General features: G+C 38.4%; 2 protein-coding genes across 11 annotated transcripts; both read left to right on the top strand.

The window, feature by feature from the left end:
* Window positions 1–2530: 2530 nt before the first annotated feature.
* On the top strand, window positions 2531–9589 carry LOC112557719. The gene is made up of 8 exons (XM_025227722.1): window positions 2531–2795; window positions 4958–5018; window positions 5339–5572; window positions 6114–6251; window positions 6787–6876; window positions 7214–7267; window positions 7546–7646; window positions 8199–9589. The coding sequence occupies exons 2-8, from the start codon at window positions 4958–4960 to the stop codon at window positions 8514–8516; spliced, it is 996 nt and encodes a 331-aa protein (XP_025083507.1). The 5' UTR covers window positions 2531–2795; the 3' UTR covers window positions 8517–9589.
* Window positions 9590–10341: 752 nt separating this feature from the next.
* On the top strand, window positions 10342–15467 carry LOC112557942. 10 transcript variants are annotated; one of them, XR_003098031.1, is made up of 7 exons: window positions 10342–10456; window positions 10889–11013; window positions 11568–12107; window positions 12434–12507; window positions 12741–12934; window positions 13787–13884; window positions 14489–15467. XR_003098031.1 is itself a non-coding variant. In XM_025228103.1 (6 exons), the coding sequence occupies exons 3-6, from the start codon at window positions 11727–11729 to the stop codon at window positions 14791–14793; spliced, it is 1110 nt and encodes a 369-aa protein (XP_025083888.1). In that variant the 5' UTR covers window positions 10342–10456; window positions 10889–10992; window positions 11568–11726; the 3' UTR covers window positions 14794–15467. The 10 variants fall into 10 exon arrangements, 9 of the variants coding, with proteins under 9 accessions (XP_025083888.1, XP_025083892.1, XP_025083891.1 ...); XM_025228103.1 differs by lacking the exon at window positions 12434–12507 and having other exon boundaries at window positions 10889–10992; window positions 11568–12239; XM_025228107.1 differs by lacking the exon at window positions 12434–12507.
* Window positions 15468–16675: the final 1208 nt, after the last annotated feature.

The raw sequence follows: 16675 nt of genomic DNA, 5'->3' as shown, positions 1-16675 counted from the left end.
ATGTTTTCAGGAAAGTGCTATAGAAGGATTATTTATAGAGTGACGCTCCTAATGACTCAGCGCTTTACAATAACAACAACAATAACAAAAATAGAACCCATTTGTACAAGAATGAAAGAGGCTGGCAGGAGTCACTGTGCCAACAAACAACAAATACAACAAACGCAATGCTACCATCATGCAACGAGTGGAAGGTACAACCAGCAGGCCTCGGTGGAACGATATACTTACCATCCCTCTGGCAGGTAGCCAGGTGTCCATAATCATCAGAATACCCACGTCATGATCTATGAATGTTCAAGTCTTCTACACGGTTGAGCTTTGAAATACAGCATCTCGACATACATTGACAATATTGTTGACAGGATGTCGACGAGGCGAAGAGGAACAACACAAGAAGCAGAAAAGCAAATAGAGGTTAACAAATAACACTAAATCTGACACTATTAACAAGTTAGGCCCAATTAGTGCACAGTGAATGAGGGTATTTGAAGATCATTTGAAAATATATTGCAGCTGTCCTTCCAGTGTGATTTCATGTGAACGCCACTTTTCAGTTTCAAGGCTAGGGAAAAGCAGAAAAATCTTGTCTTCAAAGCACGTTTGAAGTAGATATTCTTCAATGAGGGAGCGTTGAGAGGATCGACAGAATGGAACAAAAATAGTGAAAGAAACAAAACTCTTCGTGATAATGAGAGATATGATTCTCAATGGACAAAGAGAGACATCAAAGAAAGCTCTAGAATGTTCATACTTGCACCTACTCACTTCTGGCCATTTACCTGTTTATTTCATTCTCACGGATCGTTTTGCAATCCCGAACTTCCCAGACAGCAAACATAACATAACAATAAATGATGCTTACTTGGAAAAGGAGTGAAATGCTGTATGAAACAATCGAATTCCATTGACCATGAACTTAAAGATGAAAGATATTTTGTATCATCTTTATTGAGGATGTTTATATTATGACTCCAGTAAAAATGTATGGTAACCAGTGCAGAAAACGAAGGAGGATTGACTCGGTTCTGTCTCCTCTTGCTTGCGATCTTTGGTTCAGGATAGTAATGTACCTGGAAAAATGTTGACCTCATGTTTATGGCATCAATCGTGTTTTTCATACATAATATACATTGTGTTCGAGAAGTGGTCTGTATTTACATAGGATACCTATATGTAATACACTTGTATATACGTAATATGTAGAAGAATCATGGCATGTAGAATAATGCATTGCGGCAGATGATGTTGCTCTGCGCGTGGTCTACATATAAAGAAACACAACTCTTGCAGTTGCTTTCTCGCGGCAGTCCGAGCTTTCCTCCCCTGATGCGCTCTTTGACGTATAGTGTCATGTGGAGGTTCTTGAAATAAATAAACAAATAATAAACGAATAATAAAATGAGTCTTATTAAAAGGTCATAAGCACTTTGTCATAGTAAGAAACTAAACGCCAGTTAAATAAGCTGCAGACTTTGAATACTCCATAGTTGTTTAATGAAGGTCACGACCCTTGATTGTAGTCAGTGAAGCACAGTATTGGTGGCGATCAAGTTTTGTTACCGCCGGTCATTGGAGCCTGGGCTGTCATGTGCTACAGATTTCAAAGTGATATTTATTTTTTATGGACCTGCCTGGCCGAACAGCCAGGATGAATTGAAGAGGACATCGTGTCTCAGGTATTGACTTTTCTCATTTACTTCGGTGCGTTACCATCTTGGATAATTCCACCCACCCCCACAAGAAACACACACACACACTTCTAATTGGCATGTGTGTGTAAGAGAGAGAGAGAAACAGAGAGCTCTACATACTCATGCAGATCAAGGGATAACAAAAATCCGACCAGCCATTGCGTTGAGAGTAAGCGAGGTTGGCCTTAAAAAAAAACAAAAAACACAGGGAATATGAGCATTACTTTTAAAGACTGTCTTCTACTATTGTTTCGTGCAGCAGATGTGTTGCACACGTTCCATCACAAAGAAGTAAGCAAGTTATCTGTTACATGTTACATGAGGTGTGGGCTGCAGTTCGGTACTCAGAGGTAACCACGGTTAGAAGTGATTGTGAGAGTCACAGAGTTCTCTTTTCTTCTCTCCCACGCAGCGTGTGGCCAGAGGGACTGAACTCTGAACATTCCTGTCGACATCCTTCGTTACAACTGCCAGTTTTAAAGTCCGTAACCTAATCACCCGGGCGGTAATACACATATAGAGCAATATATGTTTATATATAAACACTAGCTTGTTCTCACCACTGCTTCAGATGTTGATAAGTCATCATCGCATGCCTCTTCATTTTCTGTCATGGACGTTCAATCTTGATGGTTTCCTGGACATCATCAACAACTTTGTTTTGCCGGTTGATGTGTATGGATCGGTCGTTGGTCTTCACTAACACTTTGAGGTTCAATCATCCATTGTTCGTGGTCTGCGAGTTCTCGACCTCCAACGGACTAAAAAGCTAAAACGAATGTTCACAGGAGTGAGAACAAAGACAGGCAATGACGGCACATGTTGCAAACATTGACTTGAAGTTGCGGCGGCTGCAGCTGCCAGTTTAACACGCAGATTTTCTTTCTTCCTTCACCATATTTGTCTCCTTCCACCCTTCATCGAAGGTGCAACCGAGCTATATTCACATAAGCTTCACGCAATTTCGGGATCATCTATACCGTCTGCAAGGAAAGCAGGCAGCGCTGTTCGTGCCTGGAGCATTGGCAGCAGTCTTGCCTTCGCAGTCGCAGAACCCAGAGCTTCAGACGGTCAAGTGCCATCCAAGTGGAGTTTACCAAGGTTTGTTTAGAGCTTTTTTTCCACCCAAGACTTTTGTAGCATGCTCTCTGCATATCAAACGGGGGTGGCGCTTCCCTAGAAAGTGAAAACTTTTCAAGATTTCGAGGGTCGGAACATGTGTTAGGAAACAGCAAGGAAAGCGTAAAATTTGTTTCATGCAAAGGCCGATTTCTGGGTCGCCATGTCAACTTCTGATTAGTTCCAGATTTCAGGTTTGCGTGCCAGCATGAAGTCAGGACAGGATGGGAAGTTCTCAACAACATCTTCTACACTTACAAGCTTTGGCTTCGTTTAATCGTAGAGCCAGAAATACAACCAGAGCCAGAAACACAACCAGTCTGTTCATTACTTACGTGCACCCCTCCCTCCAAGTGTAAAGACTATCAAATCTTTCTGATTTCTGCGTCAAAACATATTTCTTAGCGACATCAAAATGTTTTCTGCCAGTAAGGGTCAGTCCAGCTTTATCTCCGAAACGTGCGTGTGTCAAGCCTCGCCGTACTGTTCCCACACATCGCAGAAATGGAGAGCCGTCTGTTTGGAAACCATTCCCACGGGTAGCGAATAATAGGTTTCATCGTCCTTCAGCTCTCAACTTGTCAACAGTGTTTCCTGGCTAAGCGCTTTTCTCAAGATGGTAACTCTCCTGTTTGGCAGTTTTAGAAATGGTGTTATCTGTGCTGTCTGAATGCCATATTCGTCTTTTACATCATTGTTCTTTCGAGAACTACGAAGACAGAAAAAATGTCTGCCAGCAACCTGTAGGAATACAATTTTGAAAAAAATATTATTCAAAGTGTGGTGGCTGTTTAAAAGAGAGAGAGACAGAACAGATAGGGAGAGCAAGAGATTAGGTACATCTACAAGTATTTCTGCAACAGAAAAACCGCCCACACCATCTTTCCCACGTCTGTATACTGCGAGATCATCGTGGCTATGGGCACCCTCCACAATCACCATCATCATCGTTGTTTTTTTTTTCTTTTTAAGGCTGTGTAAGGACAAGTGGAAAAGGGTGTATGTGTTTCTTTAAAATACCACTCACAGTCCACAAACCATCAGTTTGAAAGAAGTCACGCTGTATTTCCTCTCTTCTGATTTTTGAGAAGATAAACTGTTCTTGATATGTGTTTCCTTTCGCTTCCTCTCTTCGTTCTCCATAATAAAGAAAGAAACAAAAATCCTAGCAGCTGTGCGAAGTACGAGTCATGTCGAGGATGTGTTACCAAGGGGGAGGGAAGCCAGGCACGTAGAGCGTGTTCTGCAATGTCCCAGTCGGATTTAGCTGAAACTTTTTCTCCTTTCTCTCGAACGAGATGCCAGCTGCTATCAGCCAGTTAGCTAAGAGAGAGAGATGGATAACCATCCCGTCAGAGGAGCGAGCTTTGCGCACCGAACACAAAAAGTTTGTCAGAGGTGACGATGAGGAGAGATGGGGAGCGGGAACCAGGCAAACGTTCCACTGCGTAACTGAAACGAAATCTGTCTAATTTTTGTTGTTCTTCTTTCCTTCCAAAATCGTCTACACTTATAATTGATTGATTTCGGTAAAGGAAGGAATGGAAGTGTCGAGATGTTTTTTTTCCGACTGTAAAACTATTCGCTGTTTCCTTATTATTAGCTAACCCTGACACTTATGGCTAGCTTACACACAATTTTCAAGAAATAAAATCGGTGCAGTAATAATTACCGAATCCCTATGTTAGCCCAGATAGATAAATGGATGGATGGTGCCCTCAGCTTCTATGATGTGTCAAACACGAGTTGTGACACTGACTGCTCACACTACGGCTGACGACAGGGTGCTGCCCACTTGGAGGCTCACAATAAAAAACATTTTAGTCGAAAAATTATTGTTCTGATCTTCAGCAATCAAGAAACTATTTCACGTCGTCAAAGTGTAGACCTTCATATCTACTACCAAATTCATGACCACCAGTTCTACAGCAACATGTCCGTGTCCAGGGCTGCAAGCAGGAAAAAAACAGAAGCAGTAAACAATGAGCAATGGGCAGTGAACAGTACTCACCTTTTCTCCCAGTAATATGATACCTAGAGTTCATCATGTCAAAGCGCAACAATGTCGAATAGTTAAACGTGCGACAAAGAGAGATGAGAAATATATTTTATTATTTTTCTTGTCCTTTTTTTTGTTTTTGCAGATGATCTGGCGGCTGTGCTGTTTTGTTCTGCTGGTTACTGCAGCCTGTGTGCAGTGTCAAGGCAGGTTTCCTAATTAATGTTTCGAATGTTAATTCCTATGTTCAAAAATCTCGGATTTCACTTGCCTGAAACAGAAAGAGACATAAACTTGCAGGCAACTGAACCCAGCTATGTCTTAATATAAACAGCCCTCAAACTATGCTATTTTCGTGAAAAAACCTAGATGAACTTTTTTTTTAAGAGGCGCGTTCTTTCTTACCTCGAACGTGTGGCAGTAGGAGTAGGGTTATGTGGAAAAGGGGTGGGTTGGGGGAGAGAGAATCATTCTAAGGGAAGAAAATCATACATGGCATGTTTACTCATGTTCTTACCTGTGGGCAGGGGAATGCGCTTGAAGGCTGTTCCACAAACAGTAATCAACGGAACCACAGAGACGTTGGAAATCACCTGCCGCCCCCCGCCTGTAGACGAGGTCGTGAACCTCATCGTGTTGCTACATCTAGAGAAAGCTGATGAAACCAGCGCTGAGCGTCTAGTCTCGCAGCGAGGCTTTGATACGGTGCTGCACGTCACGGACAACAGGACCTCAGCGGAGGGCCAGCTACAGGGGGAGGGTATGTCTGAACCCTGGGCAAGTGTGCATCTGCCGCATACTTTCCTTCACACCTTGCTTATTTGAGTCAGCTAGCTTTGTCTGTTTACTTATACAGTTACTAAAACGTAAAAATCGGTGCGCATACACAGTAAACATTTCTATATATAAGAATTGACTGTTATGATGGCAAACCTAGTCCAGCAATGTTATAGGCAATGAAACACAGATTGAAAGTTTGTGTTGAAGACACCATCTGTACCATTTTCATGTCTTTAAAATACTCCATAAACTTCTGTACACTTAAATCAATGACAATCTCCGTCATATTTAATTTATATGCGAAAAAAAAAAAAAAAAACCATTGGAAAGGGGCCCATCCTATAAATTACCGGTTGTTCCGAAGACATGAATACGGAGTTTTAGCCGCTGTCTGCCAGATAGGATAACAGACTGCATAGACGTGCTTCCTGAAGCCTGGAGTTTATGTTATATATCACTTGTGCATTCTTTATCAACCAGTGTCATATTTTCTAAGCAGTCTTAAGGCTATGTGTGTACAGGAGGTGCGTTTCTCTCGCTGAAGATCATCTCACCTGTTGAAGAGGACACAGGCATCTACCAATGTCGATTTGTGTACCTCAGCCTTCAGACGTTTGAAGTCAAATTTGTCAACAAAAACATTAGTGTGGCCTTCGCAGGTATGATGTACACTGGTGTTGTTGTTGTTATTGTAATTTAAAGAATTTTGCATTGAAAGAGCTGCAGTATATTACCTGGATCATCCAGTCTTTAAAAATTGTGTAAAAATGTTGTACTCAAATAAAATGAAATAGGAGATGGTCAGGTTTTTATGCCCGTCTTTTCAAAGTCATAAAAATGTGTACATTTTCTTCCGAAAACCTTTGCTTCTTTAAAGCCATGACGATAATAAATATGTCAAGTGTTGATGGCAAGTCGTATGCTTCTCGCAGGGCTCAACGATACTCTATTCTCAACGAATAGAAAGTAATTGACTTTGTTTTGATTTCATATTAAGTAGACATGGTAAACTATTGCTTCTAATGAAAAGTGCTGAGTATGTCATTGTCCTTTTTGAAACGCACTTCAACGGATTTGTATCCTGTCTGTAGTACAACCCACTGTAACTAGCGGCTGCCGCAGGATGAAATGCTAGTTCGAATCCAACCTACAGGTCACAAGCGATGAACTGAATTTTGTCTCTTTCATTCCCAGAGCCAGACGAAGAGGTTCCTGCATCACTTCCCGAAATTTCTGACGAGTGTTCTTGTGATGACGTGTGGGTAGAGGTGAAAAACCTAAGAGGTTGGTTAGTTCTTTTGATACATGAACCTTCACGCACAGTATTAATAACATAACGCCTATGTTACTTTGTTGTAATATTGTCAGTACAATCACATTGCTTTAGCGCTTACTTGCAACAGGAATAATTTATAAAGAAAAAAAAATTCCAGAAATCTAGTGTTTGACTGTGGCGATCAACATTGAGAGAAGTACATTATTTTGCACATAAAGATGAGAAGAAGTGCGGAAAGAAGGCGTGGTTAATGAAACGTCTGGCAGATTGCTAATTAACACTAATTAATTCGTCCCTCTATGCATATCTATACATGCGTGTATATTTTATTATTTTTGTACACAGACACCCTGATAACTGAAAACAGAGAACTGAAACAGCAACTTCGCTCATACGATGGTAATTTGTCTTGAAATAAATTGCAATATTTATTATTATGTCTATTTATTCCAACAGAGCTTCTAAAGATTTAATTTAAAAAAAGGAGTTTAATAAGCAAATATTGTACTTTGTATGCCTTAATTCTTTTACCAAAACCAACCTAAGATAACTAAGGTAACTAAAGATAACCAATTTTTAACAAAATATAAAATCAGTGATAATGAAGATGAATGAAAAATTACAAAGGCTTACCCAGACTCGCTAAAAGTGTAATAACTGAAAGATGTTTTTTCCAGACTCCTGTCGTGTATCGTTTTCTGCCCAGTTTGGATCTCGGACTGGCAATAAGTTTTTCAGTAACGGAATCATTCGTTTTGACACTGCGGTGTCGAACAAGGTGAGAATAATCTATCTCATTATTAAAGTCAATAATGTAAGGCATTAACAACATTTTCCTTTATTAGAGTATATAATTAGCTATTGTTCGTTTGTATTATTTTTCACACACTTATTTTTACTATATAATTGCTGGCAGTAAAAATGTCACCGTTGATTGTGTTACTATTGTGTCAAATTCTACAAAGGAGTGTTATTTTGTGACTTAAATGTAGCCTTCCCCTCTGTACAAAATATGATCGCTGCTTAAAAATTTCCTTATTTCTCCCTTAGTTTTATAATCTGGTCTTTTCTAGTGTTCTTTGTAAATTATTTCGTACTACCAGTTTAGGGAGAGTTTGTCTTTTTATTTTCACGTTTGGATTTTATCCTTGAATTATGAAGTACTGTCAACACTGAAATTAATTGTTATTTTCATTCTGGTGTTTTTTGGTCCATTATTGATCTCAAACAACAACAGTCTTCATCCTATTACTCTTTGTTACTGCGTGACGACTCTGAAAGCCGCTGAAGCATGAAGCCGAGCGATGTTAACACAGTTCCTCTTTACCAGGGCAATGCATATGACATCACTAACGGTGCTTTCATCGCACCATGCGACGGCCAGTACTTCTTCCAGCTGACCCTCAACACCAACCAGCAGGGAGACTCAGGGTACGTGGACGGGGTCATCGAAGTCAACAACACAGGAAAGGCGAGGACAAGCGTGTTTACGCAGGACCTTTCGGCCCACCACGAACAGGCCACGACCGGGGTCGTGGTCACCCTCAAGAAGAACGATGCGGTGCAGGCTCGAATCCAAACTAACTCCGCAGGCGAGATCTATGGGCAGGTCTGGTCCGTCTTCTCTGGCTTTTACATAAGTCCATAGAGGCACCACACGGAAACAGTCAATCTCTTTGGTCGACTCACCACTAGGGCATGGTCTGTCTCAATCGCGTTGACGGGGAGCTAAATCTTTTGATATGTGCTGAACATAGGTCGGACAACACCTACCCAACATCATCCAATACCACCCCATCCTTGATATGCACGCATTTAACAGGATAACTTAATATCTCAGTATCAATCAGCATGTAAGGAAAGTCCTTATTTGGACGATTAACTTGGGTTTTTCTTACAAGAACCGGTAACTGTCCAGCGTAAATATTGGAAGCCAAAGAGGCTTTTTGTTTCAGCAATGACTGCACCGAGGTTTGACAGACATGTTACATATATGTTTCAAACATGACTTGAATTTTTTTAAACCAATGTATCAAATCGTTTTTACCCGTTCTCTCTGGGCCAAAAAAAAAAAAAAAAAGGCCAATGTACGAATGGTGTCACTTGTAGGGGTTTTGAAGTATTTCCAGTTTATTTCTGAGCGACGTATTATAGTGCTTTGACATTATGATTTATTGCTTCAAAGTACTTCCACGTTTGTACCGCAACTGCTTTAACGTACCACAAGAAAATCGCTGGCTGACAAGTGAAGAGGTAGCCATGCATTACTTCAGACGTGTCTCGACGGCGCCACTGCTAAAGCATCTATTATCAGGGTGTGCTTTAGTCTTCCTTAGGGTTGAAGTCGTCCAGGATACCCAGATGTGTGGAGATGACAGGAGCCGTTTGCATTAAGGACATCCGTTACACACGCCTGATATGTCATCCCGCGAATTGGTACAGTGAAAGTCACGAAATTTCCTGTCTTAGAAATGCATGACTGTTTTTAATAACTCTTAACCTGTGTAATTTGAAATGCTCACTAACGCGTCGGATTAACGTGAGAGGTCATTCTGTGATTCAGAGCTCATCTCCACAGCTAAAATGTATGTATGTAAGCCTTCGACATGTAAACGAATGCTGTCACTTTCTTTCTCGCCATCTTTCACACTTCTCATCTGTGTTTGAAAGCTTTGAAGCACGGTGCTGCTACTTTTCAAAATAAAGAGACTTCTTGCAGTTCGACTTGTGTTAATTCTTTACCCCACCTTCTGTTCCCTTCTATCTGTTTCAATGTTCAAATGCGCGCATGTTTACACAAACGCAGAAACAACCCCACGCACACATGTATAATCACGAAGTTCTTAATTGTTTATCTTCCTACGTCCCATCTCAGTCTCAGAAAAAAAGTCTTGATCGCTTAGACGCACTGACAAAGAGGAAATACTTTAAACACCGATCTACCCAAACACATCACAGCATTAATTAGTTATGCCAATTCAGCACAGATGCAATCTTCGGTAGCACTGATTCGTTGTTTAATAACTTTTAACCTAGCTGTGTGAATGCTTCCACCAAGAGGTGGAAAGAAGTAATGAAAGGGGAAGCAATCAGAATATCCGAAGATAAATCCTTAACGGTCCGTGGATTCCCATGAACAGCTACCACATTCAGTGTGAAAAATAAATGCCCCGAGACGAGATCTGAACCTCAGACCTGTCCGAAATGACTGACTTACCCAGTTCTATACTTCTTTCGGCTGACACCATCCCAGCACTGGGGAGACCACACTATTCAACATTGTAGTCTCTTTTAAGAACAATATTTTATAAAGTAATTTCAACAAAAAATACTTTCTCTTCTGATGAAGATTAAGGAAATAAACTGTAGTAAATGAGTTATTTATGATTTTGGAATTGAGAGAATAGTAGTTATGTAGTGCAGTGTCAATAAATAAGCAATAAATGGAAGTTTTGCCTTCTGGCCACAAGCAGCCGACGCTAGAAGTATGGCGCTACCAAAGGGAGACCACTACAATGCGAGATGGCCGCATGGATCTTCGGAAAGAAAGATCGCTCGAACCAACCATCGACGTGAAATAAAAGAGAAGTCAGTAGGTTTAACGCTTGCACATTCCTTCCTGTTATGTTTACTCAAAATAATGCGTTTTTGATAATGACATATCCTGCGTTGCACGGGTATTTTGGCACATACCTGTATGCAAACATTTTTAGTCTGTTTTGGGGGCATCCACGACCTTTCTCAAACCCACATTAAAACCCACAGAGGTACAGTCACAGTTTCTCCTGTCACAGGAAGAAAAGTGTAACTGGTTTTAGAAAAAAGTTATTGAATATGACAGCAAAGAGTATTAGATTAAAGAGATGAAAAAATGGAGGCATAAATTTGATTCCCATATAAGAGTGAATAGAAATAACCAAGTACGAAGGCATAAGTTTGATTCCTGTGTAAGAGTGTATAGAAATAACCAAAGAACGAAAGAAGAATGAAGAGAAATAACATTTCATTTTTTTGCTCTAGATGCAGCGTCCAATCTTTTAGCACAACTGGACATCAGAAGAATGAATGACAATTTAAAGCGAGCCAGAAGTTTTGCTCAAAGTCAGAACCGACCAACAAGCATCGTAAGGGAAATGTTGCATAAGGTATATTAGAAGAAATTATTTACCTCTCATACGATTGATGTATTCTGACACCACTGCATTGACTTGGGGAAATTTTCGAAATGCATAATATGAAAAAAATTGTTAGTCATAACAGTCTTATGCGTAACCTTTTCGGCTCTCATGAAAATTACTATATGTACATCTCACACAAACTTATGCTGGCAGGATCAATAGTTTGAAAATATAATAATATGATTTTGATAGACAATCTGCTGCATTAAAGTGTTAGCCATGGATGAGACATAACAGAATAAGTAACTTGTATGAACCAGTCCATTGATATGTTATACAGGATAAAGCATATTTCAACACTTTGGCTATTGCCTTGAACCAGCATTAAGTGTTTTTATGTAGATCGTCAATAGGAATATTAGAAGATAAGTAGCAATATTATTGCACAGTTTTATGAAAGCATAAGATATATTGCTGCAGAGTTCACTAAATAGCTTGTTTTGTACACTGTAATTGGTACTGGTACCTTAGAGTCCACATTCCATTACCATGAACTCCTACTGTTTGTGTTTATCATTTAGGTTTGAAGCTGTTCTTCTAGATGAGGATATGAGTGTTGTAGACCAGAGAGGTGATTAAAAAATAGTCTGGGGACTGCAGATTTTGAAAAAAGAAAACGTTACATCTGTAGACCCTCCCAAGACAAAGTGGAGAGGGGTGCATGAGGAGAGCTGGAGAAAATGGAAACAGCAGCTGCAGGCATGGCTTCCTTAAGAGGCTTGGTAATTAAGAAAGAGCTTGCAGATGATTTCTCATACCCTACTGAGTCTTCATTCTCAGCTCAATCACCATCAACAGCAAATGGAATGGTCTCAGAATACTGCACCGCAAAGCTCAAGTGGGGACAAACAGAAAACTGTACCTGTGAGTTTTCCACTAAAAGACTGAAAACTAGTAACATTGTTGAAGAAGGTGAAGGATATACAATAGAGATTAATCCAAGCTGGAAGGAAGAGTTATCTGATTTTTCACAGTGTGAAACAGGTTCGGGACATCGTCTAATAAAGCCAGAATTAGATTTGTATACAAATACAGAATCTACCTGCATGGAGTCTGACAAGGTAAAGAAATTGCCAAAGGTTAAATTAGAACCATTGGAAAATATTATTACAGATGACATACTGAACACAGCAGCAAATGTACGAGAAAATGATACTCTCAGGACATGTAATAAACAGGAGACTATGCATATTGTAAGTATTCAAAGAGTTGTGCTTAATGTATAATTGTTCTGGAAAAAAATATATAGTGTTAGTTTTTAGTTTTTTAAAGCCTTTTAGTTTGTAACATTATTGCTTTTGGAGAGAGGTAAATGTGTGAAAGATTTTGGTAAAACTATTGAAAAGTTTTGGAGGTTGAATAAAAGACCAGTTTATTATTTGTACAGAAACGGCATGATGATATGATGACAGTGCTACGGTAAAGACTTAAATGGGTCACTTATCATGCAAATGTAGATAGGTAAGAAACAATCCAGAATCAGTACTAATGCCTATTTATGCATCTTTATTAGCAACAGTATTCTTACCCAGGATTTAATTTTCATCCTCTCAGATGTATATCATTATGTTTTGTCAGAAAAAAAAGATGAGCTGATTTCTGTTTGAGACAGTCATGTCTTTACTAAATGATTTGCTATTTTTAGGTTTGTATGTTTTTGCCTATTATGATAGAGTAACATCTTGTGTTCCCAGGGAACTAAGATGCTAAAGCAGCCAAGGGTAAATGAAATACCAGAAGGAACACCATCATCTAATTCCATTCTACCAGCAATTAGTCGAGAAGCACCAGTAGCTGACTCCATTCTGACAACAATCAGTCAAGCAGCAACAGCATCTAACGTTCTATCAACAACTAGTCAAGCTTCGAAAGACAGCTCTGTTTTTAGGTAAATAAGGAGGAAATATATGCCTTTTATAATATATATTTCCACCACGTTTTTGTAATAAAACAAATAGTTTCATTACATACTGTAGTGATTATGAGAGGGTGGGGGGAATTGGTGTTTTACCCCGTGCCAGCAACTGAGGCTATATTACGGCAAGGCAGCCAGCCCTGTAAACAGTGGTGATTATGAGAGTGAACAAAGTCAGTTGCAATAGAATTTTAGAAAAGGGGTAGAGGCATTGGTTAGATCGTGAGCAGAGCTTTTACAACCAACAGGTATACAAATGATCCAAAGTTTACTTTTCTTACTAATAAATTTTCTAGTTTTAGCTAAGTCTATCTGATTTTGGAAACAGAGAAGTGATATTTCAAATATTTGAGACTACTTCAGCAATAGAATGTATTCCTAGTTACTGTTTATATTATTTCTTTGCTTCATTAAAAAATGAAAAAAGTAAAACTTTGAATGCACCAGATTAGTTGTTCAGATTATCATAACTATTCATACTATTTTTGAATTAGGAAAGTACTGTCTGAAAATTAGATTTGCAAAGCTCTGATGTCATTGTCAAGACTGTATAATGGAATTGCTAGACAAATATGCTTTTTTAAGGATAATGTGTTAGAATGTGTGAATGACCATGTGCTTCAAGCTGCATAAAGGACTAATCAAAGTATCAACCTTAAACATGAAGTTTTCAAAAGATATTATTATTATAAAGGCAAAACTCTACATGTATAAACATATTTCCAGTGATGTATTTTGTTTACTTTCAAGTCTAAGGGTGTGCTTGTTGCAAAGGTGTTTGCTGATGCCATTAAAAAAATTGACATGGTAGGAAATTTGTTGTAGGGAGAGTTCCAGCCCTTTGAGGTTGTTGTCAGATAAGGATCCAACATGTGTATCTCCTGGTGAGGACTTGCATTTCAGTGAAGACAGCTGTATTATAGGTTAGTAATAGAAAATGTTGTTTTTTTTTGGACAGCTAAATGTTTCTTTCATTTTTACTCATTATTTTTGAATGCTGCACTGTTTTTCCTCACACAATAATAGCAAGGAAATATTTGAGGCCAATCTGCAACTACTGTTAAGTTTATTGGTATCATTTCATAGTGTGTCTTCTAACGGAAACAGATCAGCAACAATATCTTGAGTGTTTGCTTTTTTTTCATTTAGTTATAGTGCACATTCATGTTGATGCAGATTATCAGATTATCTATTTTGTGTGACCAGGCCGGCACAAGGTGGTGAATTAAAAAATATAAATCATATACATATAATCTTGTCCAATAAGAACTAAGCAGTGTCTTATAATAAATGAGAAATATATATACACACATATGCTTGTGCATTAGCAAGCATGACCGTGTGTGGGTGTGTAAGAGGGTGCATGCATGGATTCCAGACAGCAAGGAGAGATCAGAAACCCCACATCTTATTAGCATAAATTATTATTTTCTTCATAGCAAAATCTATTTTGTGGTTAGAAGGTAAGGATCCAAGTTTGTAATTTTATTATTTTTTTTATGTGTAGAACACATCTGCCTGTTGCAGGTATGTTTGATTCTGCTGTTGGACGAGATGGCCAGTCTAAAGTACCTTTACATGAGAACACCAGGACCTCAGACAAGCATCTTCTCAAGACAAAAGTTTCAAAGAAGAAAAGCACAAAGTTTTTAAAAAATGGTGTCACATCAGATGATCTTTACAAGAAGTTTCTCCTGAGTAGTATTAGGTGCAATGAATCTTACATAGGATTAGAGGAGTTTAAACAGAAAAAAATGAAGCTTGAAATTGAACTGCTGAAAATGCAGATTCAGCAACTTGAGAGTGAATCATGCTGTGAACAAGATACTTGAAATTTTTCTGACTCGGACTTACACCTGTGGGAAATCATCATAGTGAATGTTGAAAGATCAGGTATCCAGCTTACTTTGCATTTGCCTTTGTGGTTCCAGGTGCTAAAATGCTTCAACTAGTAAGACAATACTTGAAAGATATTGCAAAGAATCTGTTGATGCATTCTTACTGGGGGTTACAGTAAAACCACAATATTGTTATTAATAGAAATCATTTGGCAGCTTAAAAATGATTTTCTTTTTGTCACTAAACCAAAACTTTGCTTTAGTTTTTTTTTCAGATTTTACTGGGGGTATTTTTTTTTTTTGATTTTGGATTTGCAGTCAATATGAAACCAAATATTGCACTGACTAAACCTGGAATGCATTGCAGATATGCATACTTGTTTTGTTTTTTTAATTAGAGGAAAGTGTTTTGTAAAAAATAAATAAGAACAATTATAACTTACAAGAAACACCTTAGTAATTACAGTTGCAAATTTATTTCCAATATCTGATGTGTCACTAGGAACAGTAATCAAAACCCTGAGAAAATTTCTATTGTTTTTTAAAAAAGGTAAGATCAAAATCAAACGTAAATCACGTTGACTGTAAAGTGCAATTTTTGAATGACTTGAAATATTTAAATAAATTCAGAAAACGTTCGTGTCTTCTTCATTAAAACATTACAGTTATTGTGGTTAGTGTTCAGTTTTTAAAGTTCCAAGGCCTTCACAGATTTACTATCTATCTAATCCTCTTCGTGCATCAGGTTGCACATAAGGCCTCAACCAGAGTTGCCATCGATGTCGATTGGCTGAAACCTGCTCTAGGCCAGTGGTTCTCAAATAGTGGTCCCCAGGCATAAGTCAGGTGGTCCATGGCTGACAGTCGTCATATGTGTTTAAAGTGATGCATTCCTCGCATTAACATTTTAATTACAAAGAACGAGGTACGTAGTTTTATGTCAACTTATTACTATACTACTGTCACAAAAGGACATTTAGTTTTGAATTGTAATAAAACAAATGCGGCAATTTAAATTTGAAATTCATAGTATAGAGGGATTTTAGGCCTTGGTGGTCCGCCATATTTTTTACTTAAGTAAAGTGGTCTGCGGTCCGAAAAACTTTGAGAACCACTGCTCTAGGCGACCCCATGTCCAGCCCTTTCCTTTCATCTCCCTTTCCACTGTTCTCCAATCACAGATTTACTATCATTGTGTAAACTAGGGCGGGCCACATGAAACTAAGTACATCTCCTCATGGAAAGTGAAATTTAAATAGATCGTGGGTAATGCTGAGACATACCAGTTTTATGTGGCTCACCGGCTTACACTACAGAAACAATGGTTTTTTTTTTTAAATAGCGCTGTTTGTTAATAAAAATGTGCTTTTATTTTAATCATAAGCAGACTACAGTTTGATTTAGAATACATCATGTAATATGTAGTATTAGGTTTATAACTTGAGCTTTATCAGTTTCTGGGTGGAAATCAGGTTGATAATCATTTATATACATAATAATATTATGATAAGTTTTCTCTAATTTTATTATTAGCTAATTCAGATAAATGAGCATGTAATGGGTAAATGTAAATGAGAATGACTAATCATAACTTTAATGTTGTATTTTTGATTTGTTTCTGATCCTGTGTTTATTTTCATAGGTACAAATGAAACCATATACAGTTCCAGACCTACAGCTAGCTTCTTTTATCGTATCTTTTAATGTGCATAATTGTGTCAAGTGCATCAAAGATACATTCACCATGAGATTTCTGATCACCTATCACTGCTACATATTTTCCACGATCTCTTCCTCCCACCAATAAGATACTGCTGCACAAGAATAGCTATGCATATTGTAAAACTCACAGAGAAAAATAAAACGTAGTTTCTTT

This window comes from Pomacea canaliculata, linkage group LG2, assembly GCF_003073045.1.
Source record: "Pomacea canaliculata isolate SZHN2017 linkage group LG2, ASM307304v1, whole genome shotgun sequence".
NCBI classification, from domain to species: Eukaryota; Metazoa; Mollusca; class Gastropoda; order Architaenioglossa; family Ampullariidae; genus Pomacea; species Pomacea canaliculata.
The sequence above is the reverse complement of the archived record's forward strand: the minus strand, read 5'-3'. Positions and strand labels throughout refer to the sequence as shown.

What these genes read in the sequence shown, in the direction of transcription:
- LOC112557719 (XM_025227722.1), top strand. Translation starts at nt 4,958, where the DNA reads ATGATCTGGCGGCTGTGCTGTTTTGTTCTGCTGGTTACTGCAGCCTGT. An exon ending in GCAACTTCGCTCATACGATG is followed by an intron (nt 7,268 to 7,545) that starts GTAATTTGTCTT and finishes TGTTTTTTCCAG; the next exon opens with ACTCCTGTCGTGTATCGTTT. An exon ending in ACACTGCGGTGTCGAACAAG is followed by an intron (nt 7,647 to 8,198) that starts GTGAGAATAATC and finishes CCTCTTTACCAG; the next exon opens with GGCAATGCATATGACATCAC.
- LOC112557942 (XM_025228103.1), top strand. Translation starts at nt 11,727, where the DNA reads ATGGAAACAGCAGCTGCAGGCATGGCTTCCTTAAGAGGCTTGGTAATT. An exon ending in AAAGACAGCTCTGTTTTTAG is followed by an intron (nt 12,935 to 13,786) that starts GTAAATAAGGAG and finishes AATTTGTTGTAG; the next exon opens with GGAGAGTTCCAGCCCTTTGA. An exon ending in TGAAGACAGCTGTATTATAG is followed by an intron (nt 13,885 to 14,488) that starts GTTAGTAATAGA and finishes TGCCTGTTGCAG; the next exon opens with GTATGTTTGATTCTGCTGTT.